The sequence below is a fragment of the Salmo salar genome, chromosome ssa01 (assembly GCF_905237065.1).
Source record: "Salmo salar chromosome ssa01, Ssal_v3.1, whole genome shotgun sequence".
In the NCBI taxonomy this organism is placed as follows: Eukaryota; Metazoa; Chordata; class Actinopteri; order Salmoniformes; family Salmonidae; genus Salmo; species Salmo salar.
The window spans coordinates 154,011,525-154,030,432 of NC_059442.1; the positions used below are offsets into that span (position 1 = coordinate 154,011,525).

The following is an 18,908-nucleotide window of genomic DNA, read 5'->3' on the forward strand; positions in this document are numbered from 1 at the left end:
ACTGTTTCGTTCCGGGACCCATTTGGCTGGATCCGACATGAAAAATAATCACTTTTTGCTATTTAAAAATTTGAATAAAATCGATCAAAGTTAATTTGAGTTGCCTCTTCGTTAATTGTCCTGACCCCCCCACAACTAACTTAGGTATAGTTGTGAACAATAGCCATGTCAAGGTGTTAAATCTAATCATCTAATTGGTCAATTATTGTTTGATTGTGCAGAGTTCGATAGTGTGCTTGGTAGAGCTCAGTTGGTAGAGCATGGTGTTTGCAATGCCTGCATGGTGTGTGCAACGCCAGGGTTGTGGGTTTGATTCCCACGGGGGGCCAGTACAAAAAAAATGTCAAAATAAAATAAGTAAATAAAAATAAATAAATGCATGAAATGTATGCATTCACTACTGTAAGTTGCTCTGGATAAGAGCGTCTGCTAAATGACTATAATGTAAAATGTAGTTAGATGCCATTTGTGTGCCCTAGGTTTCTGCTTGGTCACAGTTCAAATTACTCTCTCTATCTGTCTCTGTCTCTCTTCCTCTGGGCATGGTTGGATCTCTGTGTTGTACTTTGGTTTCTGTGAGTGGAATGATGAGGCTCTCGAGGGACATTGTGCTTTTGGTTTAGTTGAAATTATTCCTAGCAGTTGGTACAGCTAATTTGGTGCTGGCAGATCATTTTGTGGTTGACTGTATTATGGAGGAATGTCCAAAGTATATCTCACAGTGTAGGAGAGAGAGAGAGAGAGAGAGAGAGAGAGAGAGAGAGAGAGAGAGAGAGAGAGAGAGAGAGAGAGAGAGAGAGAGAGAGAGAGAGAGAGAGAGAGAGAGAGAGAGAGAGAGAGAGAGAGAGAGAGAGAGAGAGAGAGAGAGAGAGAGAGATTCACTGGGGAAAATATAGACAATTGAAAAATATAGAGTAAAATATTATGAAAGAGATCCCTAGCTGGAGAGATGTTGCTGTATTGAAAAAAGTAAGGTTTGCCAGCTTCATGCAAACCTGTATTCGATGTAATTTTTTCCCTCCATAGTAACAAGGTTGTGGTGATGGTTGTGGTGACAAACCCTCCTCACTGGTCTGTTTTTATTCATACCAACAGAAACAGAAACACATCTCTGTAGGATCAACCAACTGGTTGCATTACCCACATTTCACCACTAGATGCCAGTATAGGCATGATATGAACTTCTAATGGGAAAAGGACCATAACCAGGCAGTTGATGTATGAGCTAAGGTCTTTACAACTTAGCAGTTTTAATGCAAGCCAAGCCTGAATTTGAATTTGTTATTTTTTTATAACTTGTTTCAGTACAATCAAATTTAATTTATTTATTTAGACATTCTGTTTGAAGAATGGGTAACCTAGCCTGTAAGATGACTTGGCATTTTCTCAACCCGCTGTCTCTCTTCTTGCTTTGTCTGTCTCTGTCTCTGTCTCTTTGTCTGTTTCTGTCACTTTGTCTGTCTCTTTGTCTGTCTCTGTCTCTTTGTCTGTTTCTGTCTCTTTGTCTGTCTCTTTGTCTGTCTCTGTCTCTTTGTCTGTCTCTGTCTCTTTGTCTGTTCTGTCTCTTTGTCTGTCTCTGTCTCTTTGTCTGTCTCTTTGTCTGTTTCTGTCTCTTTGTCTGTCTCTGTCTCTTTGTCTGTTTCTGTCTCTTTGTCTGTCTCTTTGTCTGTCTCTGTCTCTTTGTCTGTCTCTGTCTCTTTGTCTGTCTTCTGTCTCTTTGTCTGTTTCTGTCTCTTTGTCTGTCTCTTTGTCTGTTTCTGTCTCTTTGTCTGTTTCTGTCTCTTTGTCTGTCTCTTTGTCTGTCTCTGTCTCTTTGTCTGTCTCTGTCTCTTTGTCTGTTTCTGTCTCTTTGTCTGTTTCTGTCTCTTTGTCTGTTTCTGTCTCTTTGTCTGTCTCTTTGTCTGTCTCTTTGTCTGTTTCTGTCTCTTTGTCTGTCTCTGTCTCTTTGTCTGTTTCTGTCTCTTTGTCTGTCTCTTTGTCTGTTTCTGTCTCTTTGTCTGTCTCTTTGTCTGTCTCTGTCTCTTTGTCTGTTTCTGTCTCTTTGTCTGTCTCTTTGTCTGTTTCTGTCTCTTTGTCTGTCTCTTTGTCTGTCTCTGTCTCTTTGTCTGTTTCTGTCTCTTTGTCTGTTTCTGTCTCTTTGTCTGTCTCTTTGTCTGTCTCTGTCTCTTTGTCTGTTTCTGTCTCTTTGTCTGTCTCTTTGTCTGTCTCTGTCTCTTTGTCTGTCTCTGTCTCTTTGTCTGTCTCTGTCTCTTTGTCTGTCTCTTTGTCTGTCTCTGTCTCTTTGTCTGTCTCTGTCTCTTTGTCTGTCTCTGTCTCTTTGTCTGTCTCTTTGTCTGTCTCTTTGTCTGTCTCTGTCTCTTTGTCTGTTTCTGTCTCTTTGTCTGTCTCTTTGTCTGTCTCTGTCTCTTTGTCTGTTTCTGTCTCTTTGTCTGTCTCTTTGTCTGTCTCTGTCTCTTTGTCTGTCTCTGTCTCTTTGTCTGTCTCTGTCTCTTTGTCTGTTTCTGTCTCTTTGTCTGTCTCTTTGTCTGTTTCTGTCTCTTTGTCTGTCTCTGTCTCTTTGTCTGTCTCTGTCTCTTTGTCTGTCTCTTTGTCTGTCTCTTTGTCTGTCTCCTTGTTTGTCTCTGTCTCTTTGTCTGTCTCTTTGTCTGTCTGTCTCTGTCTTTTTGTCTGTCTCTGTGTCTGTCTCTTGGTCTATCTCTATATCTTTGTCCATGTACCTGTATCTACTGGACTGGCCTTACCTGTTGGGTCTGGTTCTGAGTTCTGAGTTATGCTCTCCTCCTCAGTTCCGCTTCAGTTCTGGAGGAGACTCTGGACAGAAGGGACCTCAGGTGTCTGCTCAGGAGGCCCAGATGCAAGCCATCATGCAACAAGCTAGGGTAAGGCTTCCACACACAAGTGCATACACACACACACGCAAACACAAAAGTGCATACACACACACATATGCACACAGAGCCTGTAAGTAAGCATTTCACTGTAAGGTGTTGTATTCGGCGCACATAACAAATAAACTTTGATTTGATTTGAGACACACGCACCATTTTGTACTTCTCTAACTGTTTTCTCTCTCCAGCTGGCGATGCGTGGTCCTACTGGCCCTATGGGTTTGACAGGTAGATCTGGTCCTCTGGTACGTACCAAAGTCTTCCTCAGTCTTCTCACACACACACACACACACACATACTGTACACACACAGACACCCCTCTCACATACACAGCCTGAGGAGAATAACTTATTATAGTGTTAATAGTTGATAAAATCCTATTATTTTAATGCAGATGCTACAACATTAATAGTGTTTGGACTGTGGCCTGATCATATTCATCCGCTAATCTGAACATACCGTGACCTTATTGTGTTTGTCCTCCTCCCAGGGTTCTCCAGGTGTGGCTGGACTGAAGGGAGAGTCTGGAGAGTCCGGTCCTCAGGTAAGACGGATGGACGTTTCTAGAACCACTGGAACGGTTCCTCTGTAATCTCCAGCCCAAGTTTAAGGCCTTTCTATAAACACAACTTACTTGGGTTCTTTTGTTAGGGATATTTTGTTGGGGTTCTGTGGTAGGGTTCTCTTGTTGGATTCTCCATAACATTCTTCTTTGTTCCAGGGACCTCGTGGACCATTGGGTTCTCATGGACCCTCTGGGAAGCCTGGCAGAAGGGTAAGTGTGAATGGGAGTCTTGGGTGGATATTTTAGTTTGGCGTGCAGATTAGGATAGTCTTGGTGTAGTTTTGATGTATTTTAAAACATGACATTTTTTAATACTAGTTTCTGATTGGCTTGAAGAGCATTCTAGAGCGTGTATTATTTCCCTATAACGTACGGTATATCTGCACGGTAGAATTCAATGGCTGTAATTCATTCATACATGTTCTATGTTTGAGCTGCTTTTGAAGCAAAAGCCAAATTGAAAACATTATTTGCATTGTTGAATTAGATTTTTCATAATAGCAACCTAAGACTGTTGGTTTGGTTAGCTAAACTAGCAAGTCAGTTTGTTTGGTTAAAAAGGCAACTACTGTAGCTATCTAATAAACTTGCTAGCTACTTCAGTGGATGGTGAACACATTTCTACTGACAAATAAACACATTTCTAGAGGAAAATGTGTTAAATTATAGCCGTGGTATAAAAGGGATAATCAACTCGGGGCTCTATGTGTTCTCTGGAAAATAATGCAACTCTGTGGAAGGTTAGTTCCATGTCGTTCATTATTTTCCATAGAACGCATAACCTCTTGTTGATTATCCCTTACGTATTGTATTGTGCTCTTCTGTTGTATGTTCGTTCACGCAGACTACTTCCTGCTGACCTCTTGCCAGGCCCCCCTTGCAAATGAGGTTGCTAACCTCAAGGGTCTTTCCTGGTTACATAAAGGTTCAATAAAAACAATGAAGAATTGTGCCCTTCAGAAAGGAGGGTGAAGCAGGTGTAAGTGTTGACGGGTGTTGTAATCATCTGTTTTTCCAGGGACGTGCTGGTTCTGATGGAGCCAGAGGCATGCCTGGTCAGACCGGAACCAAGGGAGACAGAGGGTTTGATGGTTTGGCTGGACTTCCTGGTGAGAAGGGACACAGAGTAAGTCTTCGTGGTTGTTATTTCAGCTCCGTTGTAGTATGACGGTGTTTGGATGTCTTTTTGAATGTGTACGTCCCACTGATCTTCTGTCTGTTCCTTTAGGGTGAATCTGGACCCCATGGACCTCCCGGACCCACAGGAGAGGATGGAGAGAGAGTAAGTACTACCACTCCCCCTCCCTCCATCTCTTATCATACCTACCCAGTTTCACTCTCTATTTCTTCATCTCCCCACTCTGTGTGTCCATAGGTCAGCACTTCAGTATGGTGTGTGTGTGTATGTGTCCATAGGTCAGCACATCAGTATGGTTTGTGTGTGTGTGTGTGTGTGTCCATAGGTCAGCACATCAGTATGGCGTGTGTATGTGTCCATAGGTCAGCACATCAGTATGGTGTGTGTGTGTGTGATTAGTCAGTGTGTGATCTAAGTGTCTGTCATCTGTCATGTAGATGAGCCTCATTTTGACACCCCCATGTCACTCCATCACCTGGCCCAATCACTTCATTCCTGTCCTCTCCTCCTTTCACACCTCCCCTTTCCCTCTCCCTCTCTCCTATACTCCAAATTCCCACTTCCTGTTCTGACCATGTCACTTCCTGTTTCCAGGGAGACGATGGAGAGATCGGGCCACGGGGGCTGCCTGGTGACCCAGTAAGTGTTTTTTTATGATGTCTATCCCCTGTCATTGTGACACGTACTGTACAACTTAATAAAGCATGTGTTGACATATACGTTCTGGATTCAGATCCATATATGGTGTCCAGCTTATGGTATATGTACACAGTTTGTTTTTACACAGGTTTAGTAACTAGGTAGCCTAGACCCTATATGTGAATCTCAGGGTGAGAAGCCCTTAGATTCCTCTTGTTCACAGTCTACTCTCCTCACGGCTGGTAGACAAACTTCCCTTCCTCTCTGACAGGATTTCCCCTAAGGAGAAGAGGAAGGAGACAGGCAGAGAGAAAATGAGTTAGACAAAGTAAAAGGCTGAGAGAGCATCATTAGTGATAGATTGTGTGGTGCAGTATTTCAGACAGAACACCAGGGGGTGGTACACCACTGGTTTTCTGAGATACTCTAGCTGTGAGAGGAAGGGGCACTGAGTCACGGCACTGAGAGAGCACTGTGTGATAGACAGTGAAGACAGCAGACATCAAGAATAGTGAAATCAATCAATGATGGTACAGAGAGATTCAAGAAGCATCAAGTATACTTTAGATGAAAATCCATTATTCATTCATTGTTGTCATTGTTGCCATAATTTTAAAAACATCAAAGATTTACATTTAACAAACATTCTATATTTATTTGCTATGTTTTGAAATGGATCATGGCATTGATGTTGGCATTTTCATGTATTTCTCTCTCTCCAGGGACCTCGTGGGTTGCTGGGACCTAAGGGACCTCAAGGACCTCCCGGATCCCCTGTACGTTTAGAACACACACACACACACACACACACACACACACACACACACACACACACACACACACACACACACACACACACACACACACAGTTCAGACAGAGATTCATCAGTATTGTGTTGAACTGATCCAGCTCATAGCAACACCAACACAATACTAATGACACACATAGGTAAATAACACATCCAGTATCTACAGTACATAGGTAAATAACACATCCAGTATCTACAGTACATAGGTAAATAACACATCCAGTATCTACAGTACATATGTAAATAACACATCCAGTATCTACAGTACATAGGTAAATAACACATCCAGTATCTACAGTACATAGGTAAATAACACATCCAGTATCTACAGTACATATGTAAATAACACATCCAGTATCTACAGTACATAGGTAAATAACACATCCAGTATCTACAGTACATATGTAAATAACACATCCAGTATCTACAGTACATAGGTAAATAACACATCCAGTATCTACAGTACATAGGTAAATAACACATCCAGTATCTACAGTACATATGTAAATAACACATCCAGTATCTACAGTACATATGTAAATAACACATCCAGTATCTACAGTACATAGGTAAATAACACATCCAGTATCTACAGTACATAGGTAAATAACACATCCAGTATCTACAGTACATATGTAAATAACACATCCAGTATCGACAGTACATAGGTAAATAACACATCCAGTATCTCCAGTACATAGGTAAATAACACATCCAGTATCTACAGTACATAGGTAAATAACACATCCAGTATCTACAGTACATAGGTAAATAACACATCCAGTATCTACAGTACATAGGTAAATAACACATCCAGTATCTACAGTACATATGTAAATAACACATCCAGTATCTACAGTACATAGGTAAATAACACATCCAGTATCTACAGTACATACGTAAATAACACATCTAGTATCTACAGTACATAGGTAAATAACACATCCAGTATCGACAGTACATAGGTAAATAACACATCCAGTATCTACAGTACATATGTAAATAACACATCCAGTATCTACAGTACATAGGTAAATAACACATCCAGTATCTACAGTACATAGGTAAATAACACATCCAGTATCTACAGTACATAGGTAAATAACACATCCAGTATCTACAGTACATATGTAAATAACACATCCAGTATCTACAGTACATAGGTAAATAACACATCCAGTATCGACAGTACATATGTAAATAACACATCCAGTATCTACAGTACATATGTAAATAACACATCCAGTATCTACAGTACATAGGTAAATAACACATCCAGTATCTACAGTACATAGGTAAATAACACATCCAGTATCTACAGTACATAGGTAAATAACACATCCAGTATCTCCAGTACATAGGTAAATAACACATCCAGTATCTACAGTACATAGGTAAATAACACATTTAGTATCTACAGTACATACTTCAGATGATAAGAAAGGTTATGGCTGTAGATATGAAACTGTTTTATGTCCTCCACTTTAACTTCTCTACATCATTTGAACTTGAGGGAAATATCCTCTTGTTCCCAAATGGCTGCAGTCTCTATCTACTGTGTATAAATCTCAGTCTATCCTTGAGGCACTCCCCATGTCCACATCCTGTTTCTCTATGTGTTCACCTGAGTGTATGGCTTCATGTATTTAATAGAGGCTTCATCTCATCTGACTGTGTGTTGCAGGGTGTAACTGGAATGGATGGCCACCCTGGACCCAAAGGAAACATTGTAAGTACTGATAACACCCAGCTAAGGGCTTTTCTGAGGCACGGTGCGAAGCGGAGTAGTAGTGTGTAAATTCTCCACACACTCCGTTTGCATCTGACGTACACCTCACACACTTTCTCTCTATCCCCTACTCTAACACTATCACACCATTTCTACCCCTTCATCCCCTACTCTAACACTATCATACCATTTCTTCCCCTTCATCTCCTACTCTAACACTATCACACCATTTCTACGCCTTCATCCCCTACTCTAACACTATCACACCATGTCTACCCCTTCATCCCCTACTCTAACACTATCACACCATTTCTACCCCTTCATCCCCTACTCTAACACTATCACACCATTTCTACCCCTTCAGCCCCTACTCTAACACTATCACACCATTTCTACCCCTTCATCCCCTACTCTAACACTATCGCACCATTTCTACCCCTTCAGCCCCTACTCTAACACTATCACACCATTTCTTCCCCTTCATCCCCTACTCTAACACTATCGCACCATTTCTTCCCCTTCATCCCCTACTCTAACACTATCACACCATTTCTACCCCTTCATCCCCTACTCTAACACTATCACACCATTTCTACCCCTTCAGCCCCTACTCTAACACTATCACACCATTTCTTCCTCTTCATCTCCTACTCTAACACTATCACACCATTTCTACCCCTTCAGCCCCTACTCTAACACTATCACACCATTTCTACCCCTTCAGCCCCTACTCTAACACTATCACACCATTTCTTCCTCTTCATCTCCTACTCTAACACTATCACACCATTTCTACCCCTTCATCCCCTACTCTAACACTATCACACCATTTCTACCCCTTCATCTCCTACTCTAACACTATCACACCATTTCTACCCCTTCATCCCCTACTCTAACACTATCACACCATTTCTACCCCTTCATCCCCTACTCTAACACTATCACACCATTTCTACCCCTTCAGCCCCTACTCTAACACTATCACACCATTTCTACCCCTTCATCCCCTACTCTAACACTATCGCACCATTTCTTCCCCTTCATCCCCTACTCTAACACTATCACACCATTTCTACCCCTTCAGCCCCTACTCTAACACTATCACACCATTTCTTCCTCTTCATCTCCTACTCTAACACTATCACACCATTTCTACCCCTTCATCCCCTACTCTAACACTATCACACCATTTCTTCCCCTTCATCTCCTAATCTAACACTATCACACCATTTCTTCCCCTTCAACCCCTACTCTAACACTATCACACCATTTCTTCCCCTTCATCCCCTACTCTAACACTATCACACCATTTCTTCCCCTTCATCCCCTACTCTAACACTATCACACCATTTCTTCCTCTTCATCTCCTACTCTAACACTATCACACCATTTCGACCCCTTCAACCCCTACTCTAACACTATCACACCATTTCTTCCCCTTCAACCCCTACTCTAACACTATCGCACCATTTCTACCCCTTCATCTCCTACTCTAACACTATCACACCATTTCTACCCCTTCATCCCCTACTCTAACACTATCATACCATTTCTACCCCTTCATCCCCTACTCTAACACTATCACACCATTTCTTCCTCTTCATCTCCTACTCTAACACTATCACACCATTTCTATCCCTTCATCCCCTACTCTAACACTATCACACCATTTCTATCCCTTCATCCCTTACTCTAACACTATCACACCATTTCTACGCCTTCATCCCCTACTCTAACACTATCACACCATGTCTACCCCTTCATCCCCTACTCTAACACTATCACACCATTTCTACCCCTTCAGCCCCTACTCTAACACTATCACACCATTTCTATCCCTTCATCCCCTACTCTAACACTATCACACCATTTCTACCCCTTCATCCCCTACTCTAACACTATCACACCATTTCTACCCCTTCATCCCCTACTCTAACACTATCACACCATTTCTACCCCTTCAGCCCCTACTCTAACACTATCACACCATTTCTTCCCCTTCATCCCCTACTCTAACACTATCGCACCATTTCTTCCCCTTCATCCCCTACTCTAACACTATCACACCATTTCTACCCCTTCATCCCCTACTCTAACACTATCACACCATTTCTACCCCTTCAGCCCCTACTCTAACACTATCACACCATTTCTTCCCCTTCATCCCCTACTCTAACACTATCACACCATTTCTACCCCTTCATCCCCTACTCTAACACTATCACACCATTTCTACCCCTTCATCCCCTACTCTAACACTATCACACCATTTCTACCCCTTCATCCCCTACTCTAACACTATCACACCATTTCTACCCCTTCATCTCCTACTCTAACACTATCACACCATTTCTACCCCTTCATCCCCTACTCTAACACTATCACACCATTTCTACCCCTTCATCTCCTACTCTAACACTATCACACCATTTCTACCCCTTCATCCCCTACTCTAACACTATCACACCATTTCTACCCCTTCATCCCCTACTCTAACACTATCACACCATTTCTACCCCTTCAGCCCCTACTCTAACACTATCACACCATTTCTACCCCTTCATCCCCTACTCTAACACTATCACACCATTTCTTCCCCTTCATCCCCTACTCTAACACTATCACACCATTTCTACCCCTTCATCCCCTACTCTAACACTATCACACCATTTCTACCCCTTCAGCCCCTACTCTAACACTATCACACCATTTCTTCCTCTTCATCTCCTACTCTAACACTATCGCACCATTTCTACCCCTTCATCCCCTACTCTAACACTATCACACCATTTCTTCCCCTTCAACCCCTACTCTAACACTATCACACCATTTCTTCCCCTTCATCCCCTACTCTAACACTATCACACCATTTCTTCCCCTTCATCCCCTACTCTAACACTATCACACCATTTCTTCCTCTTCATCTCCTACTCTAACACTATCGCACCATTTCGACCCCTTCATCCCCTACTCTAACACTATCACACCATTTCTTCCCCTTCAACCCCTACTCTAACACTATCGCACCATTTCTACCCCTTCATCTCCTACTCTAACACTATCACACCATTTCTTCCCCTTCATCCCTTACTCTAACACTATCACACCATTTCTACCCCTTCATCCCCTACTCTAACACTATCACACCATTTCTACCCCTTCATCCCCTACTCTAACACTATCATACCATTTCTTCCCCTTCATCTCCTACTCTAACACTATCACACCATTTCTTCCCCTTCATCCCCTACTCTAACACTATCACACCATTTCTACCTCTTCATCCCCTACTCTAACACTATCACACAATTTCTACCCCTTCATCTCCTACTCTAACACTATCACACCATTTCTTCCCCTTCATCCCCTACTCTAACACTATCACACCATTTCTTCTCCTTCATTCCAGTCTATTTTCCCATCAAATGCACACTACTATCGTTTCAAGACTCATTTACCCACTTCCACACTCACACACTTCCACTCTCTGAATGCTCTCTTGCCTTCTAATGAAGACTAGACTGGGTGTATTGAGTCCTGTGAGAGCCCAGTCCTCCGTGGCCTCTCAGTTATTCTGGGTCCATTTTGTTGGAGCGGTGTGTCCGTAATGAGAGAATGCCTGGCTGGAGCAGACAGTGGCTCCACTGGGAATGCTCCAATTAGAGAGAGAGATGGAAGATTCACAGTCTTTTCCCAGCAGCTACGAACAGGGAACATAATTGATTGTCAATTAACTGGGAAGCGAGGCATTTGCGTTTGAGTTTGAGGTTCAGCAGTTTCTTTCATTAGGAAAGTGAGTGTGTATGTCTGTGTGTGTGTGTGTGTGTGTGTGTGTGTGTGTGTGTGTGTGTGTGTGTGTGTGTGTATTATGTTCCCTCCAGCTAGAAAAGGCTACAAAAACACGCTAAGTTGTAGCCTGTCTGCGTGTTACAAAGTAACAATGTAGTGATACTGACTCAATCTAAAGTCCCCTCAGTACACTGTATTTCTAGTCTTCTATCTATCTATTTCTATCTTCTACCTCTTCAATCCACTCTGTCCTATGTACTATGTTATCAGTCCTTGTGTAAGTGTGGATGAATGTAACCAAGGTGTTTTCTCTTCATAGGGACCACAAGGAGAACCTGGCCCCAATGGACAGCAAGGGAACCCTGGTGCTCAGGTCAGTGTGATGTTACAATCCTTCTTGGGCAGGTTATGAGATTGTGGCCTTCATTTGGTTGGTCATTGTATGGTCATGCCCAATGCCTGCTTTTTACTTGACTGACTTTTCAAAGACAGCTTGAAATGTAGCCTACAGGTTTTGTGCTCTTGTAGGAAGCAGTAACTCTCCATTGCTGACCTATACTTATCTATAACCCGGTTAATAACTCGCTAACTAGCAAAGAATATCAACAAATGTGTGCACGCGCGGCTCTGTACTCTGATCTGAACTGATCTGAAAAGCACATTCACTTTCAGGTGATTGAAAGACTGCCGTGGGCTACCCAGCCAATAGAATTCTACTCCGTTGCGCTCTGGCTCTGCCTACAAAAAAATCACAGACTCAATCTTGCAAAGTTAAATTTGGAATGTTGCATTGAAAAGGGGCTGATATAATGTTGATTCGATCACAGAAAAAATCTATATAGTGCACTTGCGTCTCGGCATAACATTTCTTCTGCGTGAATATCCTGGAGCAAGTGTGCGGCCGCCCAGCGTAGAGGGAACATTGGTCATGCCCACTATGACACGTTGATCTTAGTCCATTGGTTGGATTGTCTGTCACTCTTGGACTTTCCTGTTTCATCCCCCAATTAATTTATATTGACAATGTCCTTCCTCTCTCTCTTTACAGGGACTTCCAGGTCCTCAGGGAGCCATCGGGTCTCCAGGAGAGAAGGTATGGGCCCTGGCCACTCAAAAACATACCTACATGATGTGATGTGAGCAGTGTTGTTGATGTGTGTCTGTTGTCTTCTCTGTTCTATCTCTAACTTCCCCTCTCTCCTCAGGGGCCTACCGGAAAATCAGGACTGCCAGGAATTCCAGGAGCTGATGGACCCCCGGTAAGTGTGTGTACTAACAAAGAAACACACTCCCGATCACACACTCCCCACCTTCTCCCAGAGAGTACCTGTGCTATCGGCAGGTGGGCCTTGGAAGATGGCAGGTGGCGGGTAAGAGAGAGAGTGAGAGAGAATGGAAGAGAGAGAGAGCCAGATAAGAGCAGCGTCTGTCACTGTATTCCCCATGATTCTCTAATGACTTTGATATGTTTGTGAGTGGTATTACCACACTGGTATTACCACACTGGTATTACCACACTGGTATTACCACTCTCTCCTTTCATCTCCCTTCTTCTCTCTTCTTCTAGTATCTGCCTCTTAGTCTCCATACACCCCTCTCTCTCCCTCTCTCTCCCTCTCTCTCTTCTCTGAAAGCCTGTCATTGGATAGTTATGCCACTCTCTTCCCCTCTTTCTCCTGTTGACTTCTATTTTTTGAGCATCCATCCCTCCATCCATCCATCCCTCTCTTTCTCTCCCCTTTCTGAAACCATATCAGTGGACATTGCACAGCTCTCTTATCTCAAGGGAGCACAATCAACTTACCTCAACCCTTTTTTACTCGACATTCTAAGTAGTTTGTATGTATTTGTGTGTGTGTGTGCGCGCCTGCGTGTGTGTTCTTCCAGGAGTATTGAGACGGAAAGCCCTTCTCTTTAAGAGGTTCTACAGTAGACCATAGTGCTTGTATAACGCTGGGCATTAAGGAGAAATCCCAAATGAGATTGAACTCTGAAGGCTTTTATTCCAAATGGCCCTTTTCACTATCTTACATCCTGGGATGGTTTTACAGCTTAATAATCCCTATGTAATAGGGAGAGTGGCGTAGTATTTATGATCTAGTGCTAATTATCCCAGGACCACCATTAATGTTGCTGTTAATAATTCACAGGGTCACCCTGGCAAGGAAGGACCCAATGGAGAGAAAGGACATTTGGTAAGTTTCTCTCTCTTTATGGGTATTATGTTTTATCCGGATCTGTTTATCAGGATCCTTTTGACTTTTACTTTAGTTCTTGCTCTTTGTTCTCTCTCTCTCTCTCTCTCTCTCTCTCTCTCTCTCTCTCTCTCTCTCTCTCTCACACACACTCTCTCTCTCTGTATCTCTCTCTCTTCTTCCCTCACTCTTTCTCACTCACTGTATTTCTCTCTCTCATTGTTCAGACGTATTTGCCGATTTAATTTATATTAATATAAATGACTCTCTGTTACAAGCATCTCTCCACGCATTTATTTTCCTCCAGGGTCCCGCAGGCCCCCAAGGCCCAATCGGTTATCCCGGGCCCCGAGGCGTGAAGGTGAGTTTTACGCCCCAGTCTCATCTGCCGACAGGCCTAATTCACTCCTAATACACTTCCTTTCCTGAAGGTCACATGGTATCAGTGTTACTCTCCCATTGGTCTGGTATGTCATTAGGTTAAACAGTCTAATCCTCGGGCCCACTGTCTTTTTTTAAATGCCAATGTAGAACATGGGACTGAAATTGCACTTTGTATGCAGTGAAATGGGCCTAGTTTGCAATTATGACGTTTCATACTGGACCAGACCTATTTTTTCAACAAGTAGGATTTTGGCTGAACAAAACCCATCTGTGCCATGCAGATAGATAGTCAATATTATAGTAAATTGTAAACCTGATTTCCCCTAATTACATTATGTTACCAGAAGTACTTAATTTGTCACAAGAAATGTCGTACTCGTCACGGAAAATGTCGTACTGGAGAGAAGAGGACCAAGGCGCAGCGGGAATGTGAATACTCATACTTTAATAGACTCAAGTAAGGCATCCACAGGAAAACAATAACACGACAGCAACAGTTTGCAGGCTAACAAACGGGGCAGTCGGGCCACTCTGGCATCTCCGGGCAGTCGGGCCACTCTGGCATCTCCTGACTAGCGGGCGGCTCTGGCGGCTCCTGACTAGCGGGCGGCTCTGGCGGCTCCTGACTGGCGGGCAGCTCTGGTGACTTTCGACTGGCGGCCAGCTCTGGTGACTTTCGACTGGCGGGCAGCTCTGGTGACTGTTGACTGGCGGGCAGCTCTGGTGACTGTTGACTGGCGAGGCTGGGCTGACGCACTAGACGCCTGATGTGTGGGGCTGGTACTGGATGTGCCAGCCTGGAGACACGCACCTCAGGGCTAGTGCGGGGAGCTGGCCTGGGGCTCCATCCTTGCCCCTTCAAACAGCCCTTGTGCCCCCCCCAAAAAATTATTGGGGCTGCCTCTCGGGTTCCCTTAGCTCCCTTAACTTGTCCTCCCAGGTCCATCCTTCCTCTTCGTTCGTCCGCTGCTTGGTCCTTTGGTGGTGGGTAGTTCTGGCACAAAAAATGTCGTACTCGTCACGGAAAATGTCGTACTGGAGAGAAGAGGACCAAGGCGCAGCGGGAATGTGAATACTCATACTTTAATAGAGTCAAGTAAGGCATCCACAGGAAAACAATAACACGACAGCAACAGTTTGCAGGCTAACAAACGCAGTGCAAAACAACTACCCACAACCCCAAAGAAAAACACACACACCTATATAGGACTTCCAATCAAAGGCAACTCAACACACCTGCCTTCAATTGGAAGTCCCAATCACCAACAAACATTCACACACACAAAACTGCCACGTCCTGACCCCAAAACTAATACAATAGCTCCATCTGCTGGTCAGGACGTGACATAATTAGGCTAATATATACACACGATGCGTGGCTAAACCAAGACAGAGTAGTTAGAGTCTGTTGATTAAGTGTTGATGTTAATCTATGTAAAGAGGCTCTGGGCTGGTGAGTGTAGCCTCAGCTCTTCTCTACGACCCTGGGAGTGATCACTCTGCCTCTTGATCCTCACTAATGACTAGCTCATTTAAAGCAGAGAAACATGAAGGCTAGAGGACTCACATCAAATGGCCCTTGCAGAGAGGGGTTAAGGGGCCAAATTAATTACACCACCCACTGACTGTTTGTGTGAGGCTGGTGCATGATTCTGGTTCATGGCTCTTGGTGTGTGCTCTCTAAAGCTCTTCCCCTCTGATAGTCTCTGTGTTTTAGAGAGAACAGTCTCTGTGAATGACGCTGGTTTAATGAAAGTACAGTCAATGTACCACAGGTCACCATCAATTCTGCTTCTATACTATGGTGTTCCACCACAGTATAATAGCTTAGAGCTCCCATAGAGATCACTTTATTTATAGAGCATGAGAATCTGCAAACTTGGTTATCATTCAGCCTTAGTTGAAAGTGTGTTAATATTTTTAGCTTTCAGCTCCAGTTCAGAGTGTTGATACTAATGAAGCCCCAGTTGGTTGTGTCTGGGTGATGATCTATTGCCCTAAAGTGGTGTGCTCCAGACAGACATGTTCACTAATCTGTCTCTCTCTCTCTCTCTCTCTCTCTCTCTCTCTCTCTCTCTCTCTCTCGCTCTGTCTCTCTCTCTGTCTCTGTCTCTCTGTCTCTCTCTCTCTCTCTCTCTCTCTCTCTCTCTCTCTCTCTCTCTCTCTCTCTCTCTCTCTCTCTCTCTCTCTCTGTCTACCAGGGAGCCGACGGTGTACGAGGCCTGAAAGGAGGAAAGGGTGAAAAGGTAAGAAATTTGTGTGTGTGTCTGTCTGTCTGTCTGTCTGTCTGTCTGTCTGTCTGTCTGTCTGTCTGTCTGTCTGTCTGTCTGTCTGTCTGTCTGTCTGTCTGTCTGTCTGTCTGTGTGTGTGTGTGTGTGTGTGTGTGTCGTGATCTTTCCCTATTGTCAATGGTCATATAAAATGTGTCGGCCATATGTGGTGATGATGAAGATAGTGATGACGATGATGTTGATAATAAGGATGAAGATGATTGTGATCATGATGATGATAAGGACGATCGTATACATTGCCAATGCCCATAAATATCAGGCTAGCCTACTACTATTTGGGAAAAAATAAGATCTAGAGTTTCTATGGCAACATGAACAGCCAAAAGCAATGTTACAGTTGTGTGTGTGTATATGTGTTTGTGAATGCCTTTGTGAGGGCGGATATGGCTTTTCACTGCTCTCCAAAATGAATTACCACATTCTCAACACCTTTTCTTTCTCCCCCTCCTTTCTTTCTTTCACTCAGGGAGAAGATGGATTCCCTGGCTTCAAGGGAGATATGGGAATCAAGGGTGACAGGGTGAGACATTTATCTTTTGTTTGAGTTTTTGTCAAATGCCGTCAACCATATCTGGATGTACGTCTCAGAACACATTTATATCTAACACAGTATAGGGAAATGTATTCCATCATCTCTCCGTTCAATCTGTCAGGGATTTAGTGTGCCTTTGATAGGCTTATGATGAAGGGTACAATAAAACCCTGTTTGACTTTGAAAAATGGGCAAAAAGGTCCTCAGAGAAAAAACAGTAAGCTAGTTGTCATTGGCTGATGATTTTGGCCAGTGCGGAGTTGATCCTAAGTCCTCTGGTCCAATGGGAGGTGACCTTTACTTAAACTGGTCGATGGTATTGATCCCCTACTGTCTGTCTGCCCCCTGCCCTGAAGTCATTATGGAATTATGCCTGAAGTTATTGTGGAATTATGGGTAATGAGCAAACACTGATTGTAACTGTCTTTGTTGCCAGCTCTGGCAAGTGAGAGTTTCTGGGTTTGTGTGCGTACATGCGTGTGTGTGTGTCTTCCTTTCAATCCACCTTTTTCTCAATGCCCCTCTTCAAACACCCTCCACCTTTCTCTCAATGCCCCTCTTCAAACACCCTCCAACTTTCTCTCAATGCCCCTGTTCAAACACCTTCTACCTTTCTCTCAATGCCCCTCTTCAAACACCCTCCACCATTCTCTCAATGCCCCTCTTCAAACACCCTCCACCTTTCTCTCAATGCCCCTCTTCAAACACCTTCTACCTTTCTCTCAATGCCCCTCTTCAAACACCCTCCACCTTTCTCTCAATGCCCCTCTTCAAACACCTTCTACCTTTCTCTCAATGCCCCTCTTCAAACACCCTCCACCTTTCTCTCAATGCCCCTCTTCAAACACCCTCTACCTTTCTCTCAATGCCCCTCTTCAAACACCCTCCACCTTTCTCTCAATGCCCCTCTTCAAACACCCTCTACCTTTCTCTCAATGCCCCTCTTCAAACACCCTCCACCTTTCTCTCAATGCCCCTCTTCAAACACCCTAACTTTCTCTCAATGCCCCTCTTCAAACACCCTCCACCTTTCTCTCAATGCCCCTCTTCAAACACCCTCTACCTTTCTCTCAATGCCCCTCTTCAAACACCTACTTTTCTCAATGTCTTCAAACACAATTCTCAATGCCCCTCTTCAAACACCCTCTACCTTTCTCTCAATGCCCCTCTTCAAACACCCTCTACCTTTCTCTCAATGCCCCTCTTCAAACACCCTCCACCTTTCTCTCAATGCCCCTCTTCAAACACCCTCTACCTCTAACAGGACAGAAAAACTGTCAGGTAAACCCGAAAATAGAATCCCTGTCCAAACTTACTACGTCAGTCAGAGATTAACTTTAGACTGTTCAAGTCACCTTAAAACCCCTTCAACAGGAGTAGCTCTGACCCTAACTTCAAACACAACACCCTCAATCCTGACCAGGCCCTCTTTAGAGGAGTGGAGAGACAGAGAGACAGAGAGACAGAGAGACAGAGAGAGAGAGAGAGAGAGAGAGAGAGAGAGAGAGAGAGAGAGAGAGAGAGAGAGAGAGAGAGAAAATCCATGAGGAGCTTAAACCACTTCAAAACGGAGAGAGAGAAAAAGACAAGGGGCTTCAGTCTGTCTTCCTCTGGAGATGTATCAGCATCTGATGAAAGAGAGGAGTGATGGGGGATTTGAGAGAGGGGGAAGAGAGGGGGAAGAGAGGAGGATTTGGGAGTGAGGGAAGAGAAGAGGATTTGAATGGGCCCTCTGCTTGGGAGGGGAGGAGGCAGGAGGCGCCCAGCATGGACCGGAATCTGAATGTCTCCCTGTGTTGTGCGCTTATGAATGTGTGTTGCATACTTATGAGTGTGTGTTGCATGCTTATGAGTGTGTGTTGCATGCTTATGAGTGTGTGTTGCATGCTTATGAGTGTGTGTTGCATGCTTATGAGTGTGCGTGTTAGAGAGAGAGAGAGTCTGCTTAA

At 43.7% G+C, this 18,908-nt stretch overlaps 1 protein-coding gene across 3 annotated transcripts in view; it reads left to right on the forward strand.

Moving 5' to 3' along the window:
* Window positions 1-18,908, forward strand: part of LOC106568813 (collagen alpha-1(XI) chain-like) — a 144,430-nt gene that overhangs the window by 86,362 nt on the left and 39,160 nt on the right. For all 3 annotated transcript variants that reach the window (XM_014139483.2, XM_014139485.2, XM_014139484.2), the window contains exons 13-28: window positions 2,787-2,879; window positions 3,077-3,133; window positions 3,379-3,432; window positions 3,610-3,663; window positions 4,472-4,579; window positions 4,682-4,735; window positions 5,186-5,230; window positions 5,953-6,006; window positions 7,724-7,768; window positions 11,877-11,930; window positions 12,606-12,650; window positions 12,763-12,816; window positions 13,708-13,752; window positions 14,060-14,113; window positions 16,338-16,382; window positions 16,894-16,947. In XM_014139483.2, the coding sequence (XP_013994958.2) occupies window positions 2,787-2,879; window positions 3,077-3,133; window positions 3,379-3,432; window positions 3,610-3,663; window positions 4,472-4,579; window positions 4,682-4,735; window positions 5,186-5,230; window positions 5,953-6,006; window positions 7,724-7,768; window positions 11,877-11,930; window positions 12,606-12,650; window positions 12,763-12,816; window positions 13,708-13,752; window positions 14,060-14,113; window positions 16,338-16,382; window positions 16,894-16,947 (915 nt within the window). The remainder of the gene's footprint in view (window positions 1-2,786; window positions 2,880-3,076; window positions 3,134-3,378; window positions 3,433-3,609; window positions 3,664-4,471; window positions 4,580-4,681; window positions 4,736-5,185; window positions 5,231-5,952; window positions 6,007-7,723; window positions 7,769-11,876; window positions 11,931-12,605; window positions 12,651-12,762; window positions 12,817-13,707; window positions 13,753-14,059; window positions 14,114-16,337; window positions 16,383-16,893; window positions 16,948-18,908) is intronic.